Consider the following 17,295-nt stretch of genomic DNA (forward strand, 5'->3'; position numbering starts at 1 on the left):
GCTTCTGACAAATAATTATCATGTTTGATTATGATGTTTTTCTCCTCTAGCTGAAAGATGCCACACTACATATGGCCATAGTTTGGGGTGAGGGCAGCATGCCAACTTCAGCTAGTTCTGATGGTCCAGTCTGCAGATATCTTAATGTACAACTGCTGGGGCTGCAGCCAAAAGGTGATTTTTACCTTTGCCAAGTTATCTTTTCGTAGCATTTGTTTGTGTGTGTATTGGGTATGTATGTATGTATGTATGTATGTATGTATGTGGTTTAGCACGATAACTCAAGAAGCTTTGGATGGATTATCATGAAACTTGGTAGGTGGATAGGTGTTCATGAGACCTAGAAGTGATTAGATTTTGGGCCCCTGGCGGCTTTCTTTGGGCCCCCTGGCGACTGCAGCAGAAATTCCGGTTTTGATATCTGGACGTGCTAGGGTCACGAAATTTGTATGGCAGATAGCTCTTGGGCTAGGCAAGAAGTGTCATCAGTTTGGTTCCCATTGCAGCTTGTACTGGAACTGCTTGTACTGTTAACACCCTGAAACACTATTTCCTTCATTTTTCGGTCAAATTTTGCTGGTACACCGAACTACATGTACAAATGTAAAGTCTATTCCACAGCCTACCTTTCATCAACAAACTTCTTCCACGTACTACTACACTGTTTGTCACAATCAGAGAAAACATATTACCAGTTTGCCATATAATCAAGTTGCTATGGAGAAACATTCAGAGAATAAATAACCATTAAGATAGTCCTTGCTTTACTGGATGATAAAATTACCAGTCCTGGTTCAATGCTTCATGTCCCCATCATGTACCACTATTATAAGGCATGATGTTATGAGAAACATCTTCTCAAATTCTTTGTATTGAATTATCTTTGAAGATAAGTTGAGCCAGTGCAACTCATTTGTATTTTGATTTGTTAATTGTAACATTATATTCTAATTAATTTGTTTGTTTTGATGAATTATGTCAGACATATTAAGCTATCACAGAAAGTACCGAAATCTCCTGAAACAAAGGACCCTCGGAACGAGAAGAAACTACTAGGCGTTCTCTTGTCCAGAGTTACAGGCAAGAAGTGATCGGTGCGCGCCACTCAATGTCAGCACATTAAAGTCCTCAAAGGAGCTAATAATATATGCCCACGGTGCCTTAGATCAATGTGGATGAGTTCTGCCAGTGCTGATCCCCTGGTGATCTGGTTCATTGCCTTTCTGGCCCCACTCCCCTCTCTTTCTCCAGAGCTCCCAGTTCTGCCCAGGTGAGTAAAATAAAATAATGGCCCTAACCAGAGGTCAAAATGCCTACTAGTAAATGTCAGTTTCTTCCATCGACAGGAGGGGCTAAAGGTATGGTGGGGACCATCCTGTTGGACAATCCTAGCGGAGACTTCTCCTTGTCCTACTGGGAACTACTGCAGAGGGTGGCCATGATCTTTGGTCTGAAGGATGCCGATATAAAGCTTTATGCACCACGCAAAGGAGAAGGTGGGTGTTTGGTGTTTGGCACATCCCTTTTACATTTTGTACCTGTTAAAGTCTCATAGTCTGGACTTGTTTACATTTAGCATCAGATTCCATCAAATTCTGTATTTTGTACTACCTATAACTAACAGGTTCATCCTCAGGCATGCGCAGGATGTCCCAGAAAGTTCAGCTGTCTCAGTCACACATGCTGAAGCAGCGGGCTGGTGTTACTCTCCAAGCAGAGGTTTGGGTTTTGGGGGTATGTTAGTGTGTTTTGGGGCTTTTTTTATCGGGGTTTCTCTTTGCACTGAATTTTTTCCCACCAAACCCAACCTCTGCCGGCAGCCCTGGGGCGGGGCAAACCTATTCAAGAAACGTGACAGCGCTCCTCCCCGGGAAACATCAAATTATCATTACTTTAGGGATATCCCTTTTACTGTGGTGGATTATCACACATCCAGCCAGTCAGAAAGACATTCATTGGGCCACATGCCTCCTGCTGACTGTGCCTATTCTGGTTCACACCTTGCTGAACGACTGAAATGTGTTGAAGTGATTAGGTTTATAGCCCATTGAAGCTGGGGAAAAAAAATTCAGTGCAAAAGAGAAACCCCGATAAAAAAGCCTAAAAACACAACAAAAATGACCCCAAACCTCTGCTTGGAGAGTAGGCTGGTGTTGGTCATGTGGTATATGCTGTTGTAATGATGATGATGATGACTACCTATACTTAATACATAACGGGTGCCCTAACATCGAAGGCTTTTTTATGCGTTCGAACTCATTGCACTCTATTGATAGTTGTCAGAGAGTGGCCAGGTTTTGATGACTGAATTTTTAAAACATTTGTGTAGAGAACATACTTGAATAAGAAATGCATCCTGAAAAGCATACTGTTCATGAGCCATTCACCCTCCTTGTTACAAGCGGCATATAGACACTGTGAGGTGTTTTTGTGAATATACCTTCGTGAATGGCCGACGCTAGACAGTGTGTCCTAACTTTGCACGCTTTTGTAGTTTTGCTGTCTTCGTAACAGAAAGAATTGAATTTTATGATATATATAATTATGATTTCAGTTTTTTTAATGATATTTCAGGTTTCTTTTGATAGTAAGATTGCGATTGTGTGTACTTCTCACGTGAGGAGGGTTGTATCGAATGCAATCACTGAATCCTTGTGTCTATGTTTTCACTTGCTGCTGTAGATCCAACCATAACCTAAACCCTAAACCTAACGTAAACTGTACCCCTAATCATAACCCTCCTCTGGATTGAAGATTAGGGTTAGGGAAAAGAATGGACATGGAAATCAGGGCTGTTTGAAGTGTGTTGAAGGTTCTTCCCTTTTGGGGATATGGTTCATATTTTCAGGTTGTTTGAACAGATGTACATTTACCCTTAATTTTGAGGGTCAGATATATCTGGTCACTGCTATTTTATTCTGCCTGAAAAAAAGGAGGGAACATGCCAGTTCATGATCATGGTTATTGTTGTGGCACACCAGGATCCTCTCTAACACAGTATTGTAAGCAAAATGTCAGATTTTTTAAAAGCACTTTCAAATATTATGTGTCTGTATAATTATTGTAGAAACATAATATGTTAATTAAACTGCTAATTGCTTTCCAGGTATGGACCTGGTCACCCCGGAGATGCTGAATGGTTTGAATCCACTTCATGGTACAACCATCTTTGTGTCATCTAGACAGGTAACTTACACAATACATGAACTGTTTTTATTGTACACAGTCAGTTAACTTCTGTTTGACTCAATCCTTATCATGTTGAGTTATTGTGACAGACTGTGCGCATTTGTTTAGTATTAAGGCCAGGTTGATTTCATTGAATGGATGACATCTACGCGTGCATGAATTTTCGGCTGTTTCCAAAAAAAAATCCATCCGCATCCGTTTTAGGGTTCCCAGAGGATGTCATCCATATAATCAAATCAACATGGCCAACTACAGACAATGCTGTAATTTGTTCTTGGTGACATGTCCATGTACTATCATTCATGTACACGTATGTGTACAATGTAGTACTTGTATATATTTTTATCCAGGTCACAAAATGTGGACAGCTAAAGGTCAATACAAAAAAGTCAAGTTCCAACTACTTCTCTGGAAAGATGCCATTACTCCCAGGAAAAAAGATGTTTCCCAACCGACCCTAGAAAAAACTGCCGACCTTAGCCTTTTTTGTGTGGACCCCTGCAAGGGACATAAATTTTCAAGCTGATCAACCATTGTCTAGCTCCATGATTTGACAGCTGAGTGATGAAATGTTGTACAATCGCGTTTTCAACATTGACATTGAAAATAATAAGTGTCCTGATGCAAGTGTTACTTTGTTAAACTGTACAAGTTGGATCACTAGGGATTGCCAAAGTCTAATAAAAAAAAAAGATATAGGAAAGAAATAGTCCCTACCTACTGATCCCTAATTATTTCAGGACTGAAACAGAAAACACAACATATTATTTACTCGGTCTTACTGTACATGTACCAGTAACTTCATCTGTATCAGATTCTGTAAATTTACCTGTTGAACGTCTTTTTCCCACATCTACACATGTAGCCATCTGCAGCAGACGTCTCCAGTGTCGTGATGACACCTGACCCCAGCTGCAAGTATGTCAACCTGCAGCTGCTTGGAGTGAAACCAGGTGAGATCACAGTACAGGCCAGAATGCCTGTCAATGGGGAGGGCTGGAACCGAGTTGTATTACTCATGTAATGTTACAAGTTATAATATACTAAAGCAATAACTCAGTTGTATTTTATTCTCTGAGAAGGAGGTTTACCTCCTGAAGGAGTATTGTGGTCAGTTGGTTTTATGCATTCGTACCGTTGTAGATATAAGATATAAAACTGCATGGAGAATTATCGCCTGTGGACACTTGTTTAATATTTTGTCATACCATGGCCAGCCCAAGAAAAAGTACTTTTTTCCATCCAAAATATGCTTGAAGTCTCAGGTGCCAGATGTCTCTAATGACAAATTGTCAGTTGGAATTTTCAAAAATGGTGCATGCACCGCACACAAAATGTGGATAAGTTGGGTTACCAGACCTAGCCTGGGTGCCATCCCCAGTAGTATATTCGCCAGCTCTATAACTGGGTCTGGACTTGAACACATAAAACGATTGGTGATGACGTCACGTAATGAGCTAGCCCGAGCAGCGGGGCTTCATTTGATTGGCTGAGCCTCAGAGGTGACGGCCAATGGCGCGCCTGTATTATTCAAGTGATGTTTGTTGTTTTGTAAACACAGATCTTCGCGCGTGTTCCTTTTCTCGATGCGTTCTACTTTTGCGAGGTCAACATCAAGCTCCGAGAGCTGAGCGGCGTCTGCGCCAGCCATGTCGATGATCGATCGCGGAAAGTACACTGACTACGGCTATATCAAGCGGGCTTTAGCGTTCGGCGTCGGACATGTTGATGATACAATGTAATAACATAAGAATAACGATCTATGTTAACGTAGCCGTTCGGACGTTCGAACGGATGCTAACGTCGCCGTTCGGACACCCAAAAAAAGGGCTTAGACGAGTAGGACCAATCAGCGTGCTCGTTCAAAATCTGAACGAATATTTAGACTCCAGACGCTACATATGTGTTCAAGTCCAGACCCAGTTATAGAGCTGGCGAATATACTACTGGGGATGGCACCCAGGCTATACCAGACCACCCATATCAGACATTATCACAGCCCAGGTGTGACATGTTAAATGTACATGTATGGTGAGGTGAGACACTCAAAGTGGAGATGTTGATGAGTGGTTCCATGTAGTCAGGACAAAATCTGAGTCTAACGTACATAACGTACAATAATGTCATGTGTTCCCTGCATATATTGCTCTCCTTGTGTCCCAGGTTCTCTCCAGTGTGGAGTGAGAGGTAGAGCAGCCACTATACTGTTGGAGAACCCAGTGGGTGATTTTCACCTGACTACAAAGCAGCTGGTGCAAGAGGCTTGCAGAGTCTTTGGTCTCCACAACAAGAATGTCCATCTAAAGGAGTCCCCGACTGCTAGTCAAGGTTTGTGTGAGTTTGATCTAAATTTCTAGACAACATGCATAAACTGGACCATGATTATCTGATTATGAGCCACTTTTACTATCATTTATTACCTTGCCAACAAGGTTGATTACCTTCGCCAAAAACTTGGCAAGAAGGTTACATGACATTGTATGTTTTTGTAGGTGTTTGTGTGTCTGTGTGTGTACATGTGTCATCATGATAACTCAAGGCCAAGATGGATTGTCTTGATATTTGGTAGGTGGATAGGTCTTCATGAGACATGGAACTGATGAAATTTTGAGCCCCTCAGCGGCTTGTTATGGTACTGCAGCTGAACTTCCGGTTTTCATATCTCGTGATCTGGACGTGCTAGGGCCACAAAATTTGGATGGTAGGTAGGTCTTGTGCTGAGGAAGAAGTGGCGTAGGTTTGGACTCCCTAGCGGCTTGCTCAGGAACTGCAGGGGCATTTCTTTGAAAATATTCAAAAGAGGATAACTCAAGAACCGGTGGACGTATCGTCATGATTTTTGGTATGTAGGTAGCTTAAGTGACGCTTGACAATTATGCAAATCTGGATGGAATTTACATAATTAATGAGGAAATTATATAAATCAGCTGCATTACATCATAGGACTATTCAAGCTTGTGACATATGTAATTGAGAACAAGAGAATCACAGGCAGATGTTGATTATGTAAATTAACACTTAATTTGCATAATCAATGAGAAAATGTTATAATTCCATAATGGTAACTGCCGAGAATTTCATACTTGGGGTATTTGAAAGTTAAGTGAAGGTGAACATCATTAAACATAACTTATTCAAATAAGGACCTCATTTGCATAATTTATGACGAAATGATAGTATGGCTTTATTTGTTAAGATTGGTGGAGAATATGATCAACTTATATAATTCATGCAAATGCAAATGAGGATCCTATTTGCATAATCAGGAGGAATAACCTTTACTTTGTTAGTCAGAAAGATTAACATCATTTGGCGAAGGTATGAGATTGTGGAACTCTACAAATGTAGTTCAGAATATTTTCAGTTTTACCCAGGCCTGAAATTACATTGGATGCCTTTCAATTACGTGCATACACATGTGAAAGCATACACACAGGCCTGAAAACATAACCTTCTTGGCAAAGGTGGTTATGACACTTTATGATTTAACGCTGGTGTACCTTTATCCGTCACTTTTTCTCAGCGGCAGACATGTGATGCCAATATCTAAAAATAGGAACCATTATTTTTTTGTCCTGTTATATGTTGACACCATAGAGTACCTTGGTCCTTTTTGCTGAAAATGTTTCACTGTCTCCCCGATCCCGCTGATTGAGAAAATCGCGTACTAAATCATACACGGCCGAGTCGCGTTTATGACAGGCGTGTTCTAGAGAGATGAACCTTTATCCGTCACGAAAATACACACCATAACTCTCTCTGTATTATTTACCTATAGACAACATCTGTTATTTTCCCCCGGTGGGGTAAATGTGTGTCCGAAATACAAAGATGTCTCACGATAAAAAAAACACGGCAAAACGATTGTAACAGTGTTGACAACGCCCGATTTTTTTCCGCGGCTTGATATAACAGTTATGACGTAAAATTTACTTCTGGCGTTCCATCACTTCCCCGTTCACATAACGTTGTTACTGTAACAGTAGTATGAATGTTTCTACTACCAAAAAATCCGGAAAACTTTACAGAATCGCCGTCCAGCACATGGTTACCACCCTGCAGCCGCCGTTACTGATATGCATGTGGGTCAAAGTTGACACGGCGGGTCTATGATGCCGGCCGGGGGGAATGGTCCAGCTCAGAGCAGCTATCTTGTGAGAATCGGTGACGACAATGTTCGATCTAGCTATGTAAAAGTGACAACTATAAATACAATAAAGATGCTTAATTCTTATCTAAGTAAAATGTATTGATTCTTGAGTTAAAGTCTGTTGCTAATTTGCCTCACCCATGCAAAGGCTATTGGTGTCGTCGTCATACTTCTCTCAAGGTTCAAGGGGCCCGAGTGCAAAACTGGGAAACAACACGGCTAACTACGATGTTGGTGTTTATGCAATTAAATGAAGTTGGTGTTTATGCAATTAAATGAAGTGCCATCTTTTGTTAGAGAATTGCAGGTTTTCTTTTATAGGATATCAACTATAAAAATTTGGTAGTCTGTATTTCACATTCTCGTCTGGCGTCTCCTAATTTGATAGTGGTATCGTCGATAGACCGTTATCTCTGGATGTCTCCACTTCAAGAACGGGGGGCGTTAAGACATGGATGCATAGTGGGTTCTATAGGTTGCCACATCTATTAAAAAGTTGCTACTGGCTATTGTTCATTGTTGGATTATCTAACTAAAAGAAAGTTATTTAAGATGAATATGTAACATATAGCGTAGACATCCTACTTGGTAATGGTTTAGTCCAGCTACGTTTCCTGCCACTATCAAGTCGTGACAGAAACAAGCGACTGGTTAATTATAACGTTAAATATTTAGCGTCCATAAATCTAGAGAAAAATATCCATGCAATTCCTTACCGACGATGATGTTCCTGGGGTTGGTTCTGTCGAGCTCTGCCGCTGCTGTTTCTTTTTCCGCTGCTGTTTCTTTTCCCGCTGCTGTTTCTTTTCTAGCCTTTCCTTTCGCTTCTTTTCCATTTCTTCAATCTTCTTACGCTTTTTCTCTTCCCTCTCTTCTTTTTTCTTCATCTTTTCTCTCTCCTTCCGTTCCTCTTTCTCGTCTGCTTCCTTTCTCAAACCCTCCACATACGCCTCGTCAAACACGATGGCCCTTGGTTTGACCCTCCTCACCCTCCACTGACTGGTGTCTTGGATGGGGGTGAGGAGGTCGGCCACATACGCAGGTACGATACCGGCCTTTACGAAAGGGTTCGCATGTGATTCTTCTTCGTCGTCGTCTTCTCTTCCTTCCTCGCCGTCCTGGGACTCCTGGCTGTTGAGGGTCAGCCAGCGGTTATCCACCTTCGATCCGTCAACAGGCCAGACACCAGTGTTAGCGAACCCGGTTTTGACAACAGCCATTGTCAAGCTTCTTTCCCTTACCACTCTGTATACTCTGGGGAACACGGATTTGGTCAGGAAAAAGTTTGGCCTAACCAGTCTCATTTCGTTGACGACGTTCTCGAAGCCGCTCTTCATCCGGTTAAAAGGTCCACCCGGGGCATCCAGCGGTTGTAAGATGTGGCTGGTGTGTGGTGGTAGCCCCATCAGTATGACATCGTTAGCGATTGCAGTGTCAATTGCGTTGGCCGTGAGGTGGGAAGAGTGCTGGTCCATCAGTAGAAGTACTGGTCTCTCTGGAGAACTGAAGCGGCAGAAACACTTCTTGAGCCACTGCACAAACACCTCGGCTTCGATGAAGCCGGATGGTGTCGTGGAGTACACAGCATTGTCTGGACCCTCGAGACGGTATGCAGAGCTGGGGTAGGACTTGGAAAAGATGACCAAAGGGGGCAGCACCGATCCGTCCGCTGAGACACACTCCATCGTCGAGATGTGCGCACGTGTGCCTTTTCGCACAGACACTGCTGAAGCACCCATTTTAGAGAAGGTTACGACACTCTTCTTTGGGGGTCTAGATCGAATCCTGTCTCATCTACGTTATACACCCTGTGTGGCTGGTCTGACAGCCCATTGTCGCTCAGCGTTGACTTCAGCAAGGTGAAAAACTGCTTCACCACGTCCCCATCAACAGAATCCCTCCTGCCTCGGTCGAGAGGGGAAGGCTTCCTTAGGGTCAACTTGTTACGACCTTTGAACGCTCGCCACCATTTCTGGGAGAATCCCTTTTTACGATTTACCTTGGGAGGGACTCCAGCTTCTTTGCTGCCTCGCATGTGTATGGCTAATGCTAAGGACAGTATTGACTTCTTGTTGATAGGAAATCCCCTGTCGACCCGATACTTTATGTAGAAGACAAGGCTGGCCAGGGTTGTACGAGGAATGCCATGCTTCCTGGCAGCCTGTGTTGGTGTTAAGTTGTTCTTACGTACGTCTTCCAAAGCTTCTTCAATTAATTTGGGGTCCCATGTTTTTCTTTTCTTTCTTGACCTTTCCATGTTCTGAAAATTTATTGAAATTTTAGTCAGTTCTGAGTGAAATGGGTGGGCTGTTCATCCATTCGTTCATTCATTCACCTATTAAATTCATTCAACCATTAATCACCTATTAATTAATTCAACTCTTTTAATTTTATTAATTGTCACATGATTATCATATCACCTATTAATTAATTCAATTAATTAATTAATTCAATTGTTCTTATTCCTTTATCCACACGCTCATCAATTCTTTCTGCTATACTAATTAGGCTTCCGTCTGAAGTATGATTAACCGTAACGCTTTGTTTAACACAAGTACTACGCCAGGGTAATTCAGTGTCCTTGGATGATAACAAACTGTGGCTAATTGTTGTTATTTATTCATTTTTATCTGTCAATCTATCACCACTTTCATTTTTTTTCATTCGACAGTGCATCTAGAACACACAGAAGCGTTATGGGCGATACTGTATGGCGTTAACAGTCCCAGATTGGAAAAGGTCAATGCAAATGCAAAATGGAGCCGTCTAGCGATCCACATCAGAATCGCAGAAATAATAAATATTACAAGCATTATTCCTTCTATAGTTGCGATCCATTGTGTCCCTGGATATGTTTAGAGGAAAATGTGACGAAACTTTTACTTTCTTCTTCATGTTACATCACAAAATAATACAAAAAAGTGGTCATCACAAACCTTTGTCGTCTGAAGTTCTGGAGTCAAGCGCCACCCAAAGCCTTCTGGGTAACCAAAATGGCGGCGTTCCATTTTACGTTGGAAGAACGGAAAATAGTCGCAATAACATAGCGTTTTTTATCGATTAATCACAGCAAAAGACCAGACGCAGGTTAGCAAAAGGAATTTTATTAAGCATTCTTGTTCACCATTTTGTAAAACTGAAGATACGTTTTGTATTTGTCTGCTAATCCTCTGCAGAAGTACGCGGCATCTCCCTCCCACGACGTAGTTAGGCTTTCGTATAAAGGACGATAGTCAGCGGAGCTCGTACACTTCGAATGCATGTGTGTTAGTCCATCGCGAGCTTGTCTTCAACTCTCGTGTGTCTAATGTGTGCATACCTAAAGGGATAACGTATGTTGCATCGATGCATGTCTTGTTTTTAGAAGTGACGGATAAAGGTACCCGTGACGGATAAAGGTACACCAGCGTTACAAAATTAACAAGAGTTCCACGATCTCATACCTTCGCCAAATGATGTTAACCCTTGCGGTTGACGAATTATACAATTTTAATGATTGATTTCGCAAATAAGAGCGTCATTTGCATGGATTACATCAGTTGATCATATTCTCTACCCAATGGCAGCCTTATCTTAACAAAATAGGCTATTCTAGCACTTCCTCATAGATTATGCAAATGAGTTCATAATGTGAATAAATTATCTTCATTGATGTTCACCTTCACTTAACTTCCAAATATGGCAAGTATGAAATTCCCAGCAATTACAACTATGAAATTATAACAATTTTCCATTAATTATGTAAATTAGGTCTTCATTTACATAATCTATATCCTCAGATGTTTTTCTAGTTCTCAATTACATGTCACAAGTGTTTCAAAGTCCTATAATCGAACGAAGCAGATTTATAGAATGTCCTCATTAATTATGCAAATTAGCTCCTGATTTGCATAATTGTCATCTGATTATGTCAAGTATCACTTCAGCTACCTACATACCAAAAATCATGACAATCCGTCAACCGGTTCTTGAGTTATCAACCTTCGGAGATTTTTCAAGAAACGCTCCTGCAGTTCCAGAACAAGCTGCTAGGGGGCCCAAACTCATGTCACTTCTTCCCCACCTCAAGAGCTATCTACCAACCAAAATTCGTGACCCTAGCATGTCCAGATCGCGAGATATCAAAACCGGAAGTTCTGCTGCAGTACCAACAAAAGCCGCCAGGGGGCCCAGAATCTAATCATTTCTAGGTCTCATCAAGACCTACCCACCTACCAAGTTTCATGACAATACATATTAAGCTTCTTGAGTTATGCTGTTCACAAACATACAGAAAGACAGACAGACAAACAGACAAACGCTACTGAAAACATAACCTTCTTGGCGAAGGTAATGAATAACTCTATATCGTTTGGTAATTTCATATACTCTGTAGTTATAGATGAAGGTCTAGATGAAAATAGACTATTCATTACTTAGTTTGTCCTAATACATAAAGGCAAACTATTTTTCACACCACATTTGCATAATTTTTCATTTCTACCCAGTTTACAATACAAGTTAGTGGATCCTGATCCCAAAAGTGCAACTTCCGATTTTCATGGTGCTCAATATGAATCATGCTGGGCATCAAATAATATCACAGCATATCCTATGGGAATATTTTCGAGGTTCAAGTAATTGACCCTGAAAATATGAGATTGTGACAACGAGGATTTGCAAATTAAGATTGAGTTAAATCCTAATTGAGTTACAAGCCTAGCCAACTGAAAAATTAATACAACAGCTAGAGGTCAGATACATCAGGTCACACGTGCACCAATTTGATTTTTTGCTTCTCTGATTTCTGTAGGAAATACATGTAGATAAGGCCACACCAATTTAATTTGTTGGTTCTCTGATTTTTTCAGAAAAAAATATGAAGAGACAGGGCCAAAAATACTAAAAAAATAAAAAGGTCTAGGCATTTCCACAATAGCCACAAGTGCTACGCGATAGGAGCCATTAAGTCAACACAAAAGGCTGGGTAAATAATGAATTTGAACTTTCTATCAAACCAGTGCATTGATAGATGGAAAAACTGTAACAACTAGGAAGAAAGGGACTTTCCTTAACTGTTGGGGGAAAAATATGAGCATTTTTGAGTTGATTCAGGACCAGAATTTTTTTTCAAATCAGAAAAAATTGAAACGAATCCGAGAACTACAAATTAAAATTGGTGTGGCCCAAGCGGGCAAAATAGAAATAGAATGCAACAAAGACCCAATTCAATTGCATCATATCAGGCTGGTTAGCAAATATTGAATTTTCAACTGTAACAATAATGAATTACATTCAAAAAGGAAGACAGGGACTTTTTGTGCTGTCAGTGCCAAGACAATGCATGTGGGAGTTATCCTCGGCTTGTCATGAAGGTTATAAGTAATATAACACTAACTGTACAGCTGACCATGTCGTACATTTGCAGATCTGCCACCGACCAGCAACCTCCTGACCCTGCACGGATCTACCCTGTACGTCAGTCAAGCCAACGCTCACATGTGAGGACAGAAGCTTTGCAGAAATGGGCACAGCTTTAATGCCACCACTATAGGCTACTAGTAATGTACTACAAGCAGGTACATGTACATCAGATTATAGATACACAGGATAATAATGTTGGTGATGACCTTGGAGATGTGGGAAATCAGAGAAACAACTTCCCAGAAGTAAGAAAGTTTTTGTCAGGGATGAACTGCAACAACAATTACAAACACAATAACACTGGATCAGGCAGTACCTAGTGTGCTCTATGAACAAAAGAATCATTTACTAGTAGGTTTGGCAAGATGAAACAACATCAAAAAGTAAAAACAACTGCAAACAAATTTTAGGTACAGTTTTTTGATTGGAGAATTCTTATACGAAACATAGCCAAAACTAAGATGTAATAAGTTATCATCTCCTATCCTGCAACACAAACCTGACCAAAGTGACATCTAGAGGGAGCAGAACTAATACCGGTATGCAACAGATCTTTCAGGGAAGTCAACACTGTCAGTCTGCTAACACAAACATCTGCCCTTTGAGATCCATGGGGGACCAGCTATTTACACATTTTAGGTCACAAATAGGTATATAATTACAATAAGTTTGGGCCACACCAATTTAATTTGTTGGTTCTTGGATTTGCCTCTTCATTTTTTTCTGATTTGCAAAAAAAAAAAGCAAAAAGATGCTGGTTCTGAATCAACTCAAAAATGCTCATATTTTGCCCCCAACAGTTAAAGAAAGTCCTTTTCTTCCTACAATGTTACCGTTTTTCCATCATCAATGCAGTGGTTTTATTAAAAGTTCAAAATTCATTGTTTAAAAAAAATATATATTAACCCAGCCTTTTGTGTTGATGTCATGGCTCCTATAATAATTGTAGCATTTGGGACTATAATAGGATGCCTAGACCTATTTTTTTTCCCTGTCGCTTCATGTTTCTTCTGAAAAAATCCGAGAACCAACAAATTAAATTGGTGTTGGATAATGTATTAGCATAATTAATATTATTACATGCTTTGCATACATAATGGTAGTGTATTGAATCCGACATTTGATTTTTAAAAATTTTACTTATTGAGAAACATAAGTATGAATAGAATGATAACAAGGTTGAAGGGATAAGGGAATGGTAATTGTTAAAGATCAGATATCAGTTGTTGCTGCAATAAACAAGAGTTCCAGGACCTGTATCATACCTATGTCACTTCTTCCCTCGCACAAAAGCTACATGTACAAACACACGTATGTACCCTGTGTGACCATAGCATGTCCAGAACATTACCAAGACCAGAACTTCCACCGCACTACCATGGAGATTTTGAGACTTTATTCAAACTTGCCAGGCGGCCCAAAGCTACTAATTTCCAGTTTTTGTCACAACCTTTCAACCACCACACCAAATATGAAACCATTTAATAGCCATTCTTAAGCCCTCCGGTTCATCAAAAGGCAGACATGCACACACTAACACACAATTCCAAAGGAACTGACTTGGACACACCACATAAAGCAAATGGCAACAGATGCAGGAAAACGCCTGGGACTACTGCACAGGGTCACCCTTTACTTGTCCCCTTAACAGAGAGCCACCATCTATAGGAGCATGGTGCAATCCTGTATGGAATACGCGTCAACAGTCTGGATGGGAGCAAGCGACACTTAACTGGAATTGCTTGACGGCGTACAAAGGAGGGTCACACGGATCATAAATCTCCCACAGACCGAGTTGGACAGAAACCAGATCCAACCCCTGAAACAGCGCCGGCAGGTTGGGGCCCTCACTCTCCTGCACCACATGTACAACCAGGATGCCCCAGCTCCACTCAACAGCTTACTCCCGGACCCATACGTACACCGCCGTGAAACCCGCCTGTCAAGATCGCAACACAGCAACGCTCTGGAACCTGTAAAGTCATCCCAACATCCCACAGAAAAACCTTCCTACTGGCCAAAGTAAAGCTCTGGAACTCCCTCCCACAGGACATTGCTACACAAATTTAAGACTTGTGTTAACCGCCACCTTAGTGGTATTGGACAGCGTCCTTGTGACAGCTGCTAAGCTAAGACTTGGTATTGCATAGATATAAAATACATGACTAAACTCCTGGCAAGGGTAATACTTTTGTTCCATCATCATCTTGTCCTTCGACTCATTCAAGTTCTCCCTGTTGAGTCATTTAGCACTTTTTCCAAACTTTCACCAAACATACCCATTTCTCATGTTATTGAACATTGCACGTGAAAAGATGTTTCCAGATATTTTGTGATTTTTAGCCTGGTTGCCATGATTGAATTCAGTTTGCCCAGGCTTCCTTATCCCCCCTTTCACTAAACAGTGTAGATATAAGGGATTGAGCGTCGTGGGAGCTTCATGAAACTAGATGGTAGGTATCTGCTGCCGGATAATCAAATATTATTGAGCCCTGCAATGATGACTGGTGGATTCTGCAAGAGAAGCTAGTCACGTCTGGAGTCCTGAGGGTAGTGAGAGGAACCAAAAAGTGGGGATAGGTACAATGTACATGTGTGTCTTTCCTACTGGGAATACACTTTCGTTAGTAGAATAGTCTTCAATCAGTGACTTTTGAAAAGGTAACAAAACATGCATCTCCAAATTTTCTACGTCCACCCACTGACTGTTCATCTTGATCAAGGAGTGACCTCGTGAGAACACAAGACTAGGTCGAGACTTGTGTAGATCTTCTGACCTCCCCTGCCTCCTAGCAGAGTAGTACTTTGGCAGCTCCCAACCTTTTGGAGGTGTGTTTTGTTTCCTTTTGGAAAGTCACAGATTGAAGAATATTCTACTAAGGCCAAACTAACTTAATTTTACGGATGAATATAGCTCTGAAGACCCCCAAATAAGTGTGCGCGAGCAAATAAATAAAAGAATCTGGCAAAAATAAAAATGTTCCAAAACACAGGATTAAAAATGTAGTATAATTATTGTGAATTTGCGGCAGTACATTATACATACATTGTATACAACAAGCTGGCACATGCTTTTTGTGGAATTTAGGAATCAGAGTTTTTGAGTCATGGAGCTTTGATAGCCTTTGAGCCTCAGAGGACGTGATGTTTTTTTTTTTTGAAGAACAGGCGAAAATCAATGCACACGTGGATGTCAACCATAAAATTAAGTCTGTGTGGCCTAACTAGTATTTATACGTGACTGATGAACCTGTTCAATGAGGAAACTTTAATGTTGCAAACATGAGAATCCAGGCAGGGTACAATTGTTACAGATGGGCCCAAGGGAGCCACACCCCTAACGTGACTTGTGAAGTACATGCAGCAGAAGTTGACCTCTGAGTCACGCGTGAGGCCAGGATTCATAGCTATCTTCGTGCATCTAAAATTACCGGTAAATGATTTGAGCTCTCGCTCAAATACAATTGTTGAGGATGTTTTGAGTAAACAAATTTAATAACTAGTGATACATGTAGCATGACATCTCAGTGTAGGACAAACAGCTCATTTTGGAAATTGACAGATGAACTGTGATTTATTCGGGGACTCCTGATGACTCAGCCCTGGGGTGCACTGTTATTGGATTGTAGTGAAAATTAAATTTCCTGATTAAACCATGCGCTGCTAGGTTCAGATCTTACAAACCAATCAGTTAACTAGGAACATCCTTCACAGTCACCATTACTTATACCCTTTAGTCCAACACAAAGGCTTCTCTAATGCCCCGAGGTGAATATGGTGTGATAAAGCCTTGTCAGTTGCTATGACCACCCAATAAAGCCACTGAGTGAGCGCATCAATATCACACCATATTCACCGAGAAAGCTCGGGCCATTAATGCTACAATGTATTATATAGCCTATCAAAACTGAAACAGTAAAGAGTGACACATTCCTGTATAACACATACAAAGTAAATTATGTAACAAACCGTTATAGTCACTCCCCTATGTTCCCGCTCGCTAGCCGCTGTTCCTGTGCATCTTTCCCCTATTCCAGAGACCCGCATATTGAGTCTAAATAGACGTCAGTCAGTTCTTCAAGGAAAAATTCTGACATCGTGTTGTCCATTGTATGCCCTTACAGTGTGATCGTTTTACCTGTTCGAGTTCACCAGGAACATTGAGACAGGGTCATGAGCAGGATGTTCTTATGGGAGTCACCTGAGGTTCCTCAAGTTATTTTTGGATTTTTTAGAACAGAGCCTTGTTCTATTTGGGTCACCTGAGGTCATATGCAGGTAGAGCTGTGTACCTAAACAAATTTTAGGTACAGGTACAGGTACAGGTACACAGGTTTAGGTACAGGTCCGGACCTGAACCTGTACCTGAACAATTCGACCAATTTATATGCTCTTCTGAACTCCTTCAATAACAAAAAAAAACATAAATAAACTTGATAGTTAAGGTTTATTCTTTGTTTATGGCGAATGCTCAGATAAAATATAGGCTATATATATGTTTTTGTTTTCATGAACACACTGTCCTTACACAGGGACCCATTGTTAACCAGCTA

At 40.9% G+C, this 17,295-nt stretch overlaps 1 protein-coding gene and 1 pseudogene across 1 annotated transcript in view; one reads left to right on the top strand and one right to left on the bottom strand.

Moving 5' to 3' along the window:
• Positions 1 to 13,485, top strand: part of LOC109470000 (isoleucine--tRNA ligase, cytoplasmic-like) — a 57,134-nt gene extending 43,649 nt beyond the window's left edge. The window contains 6 exon segments of the mRNA XM_019768776.1: positions 58 to 174; positions 1,347 to 1,496; positions 3,107 to 3,186; positions 4,055 to 4,142; positions 5,353 to 5,517; positions 12,747 to 13,485. Of these exon segments, the coding sequence (XP_019624335.1) occupies positions 58 to 174; positions 1,347 to 1,496; positions 3,107 to 3,186; positions 4,055 to 4,142; positions 5,353 to 5,517; positions 12,747 to 12,823 (677 nt within the window). The 3' untranslated portion in view covers positions 12,824 to 13,485.
• Positions 7,960 to 9,665, bottom strand: LOC109470004 (annotated as a pseudogene).
• Positions 13,486 to 17,295: the final 3,810 nt, after the last annotated feature.

This window comes from Branchiostoma belcheri, unplaced genomic scaffold (assembly GCF_001625305.1).
Source record: "Branchiostoma belcheri isolate BF01 breed outbred unplaced genomic scaffold, Haploidv18h27 scaffold215, whole genome shotgun sequence".
Taxonomy (NCBI): domain Eukaryota; kingdom Metazoa; phylum Chordata; class Leptocardii; order Amphioxiformes; family Branchiostomatidae; genus Branchiostoma; species Branchiostoma belcheri.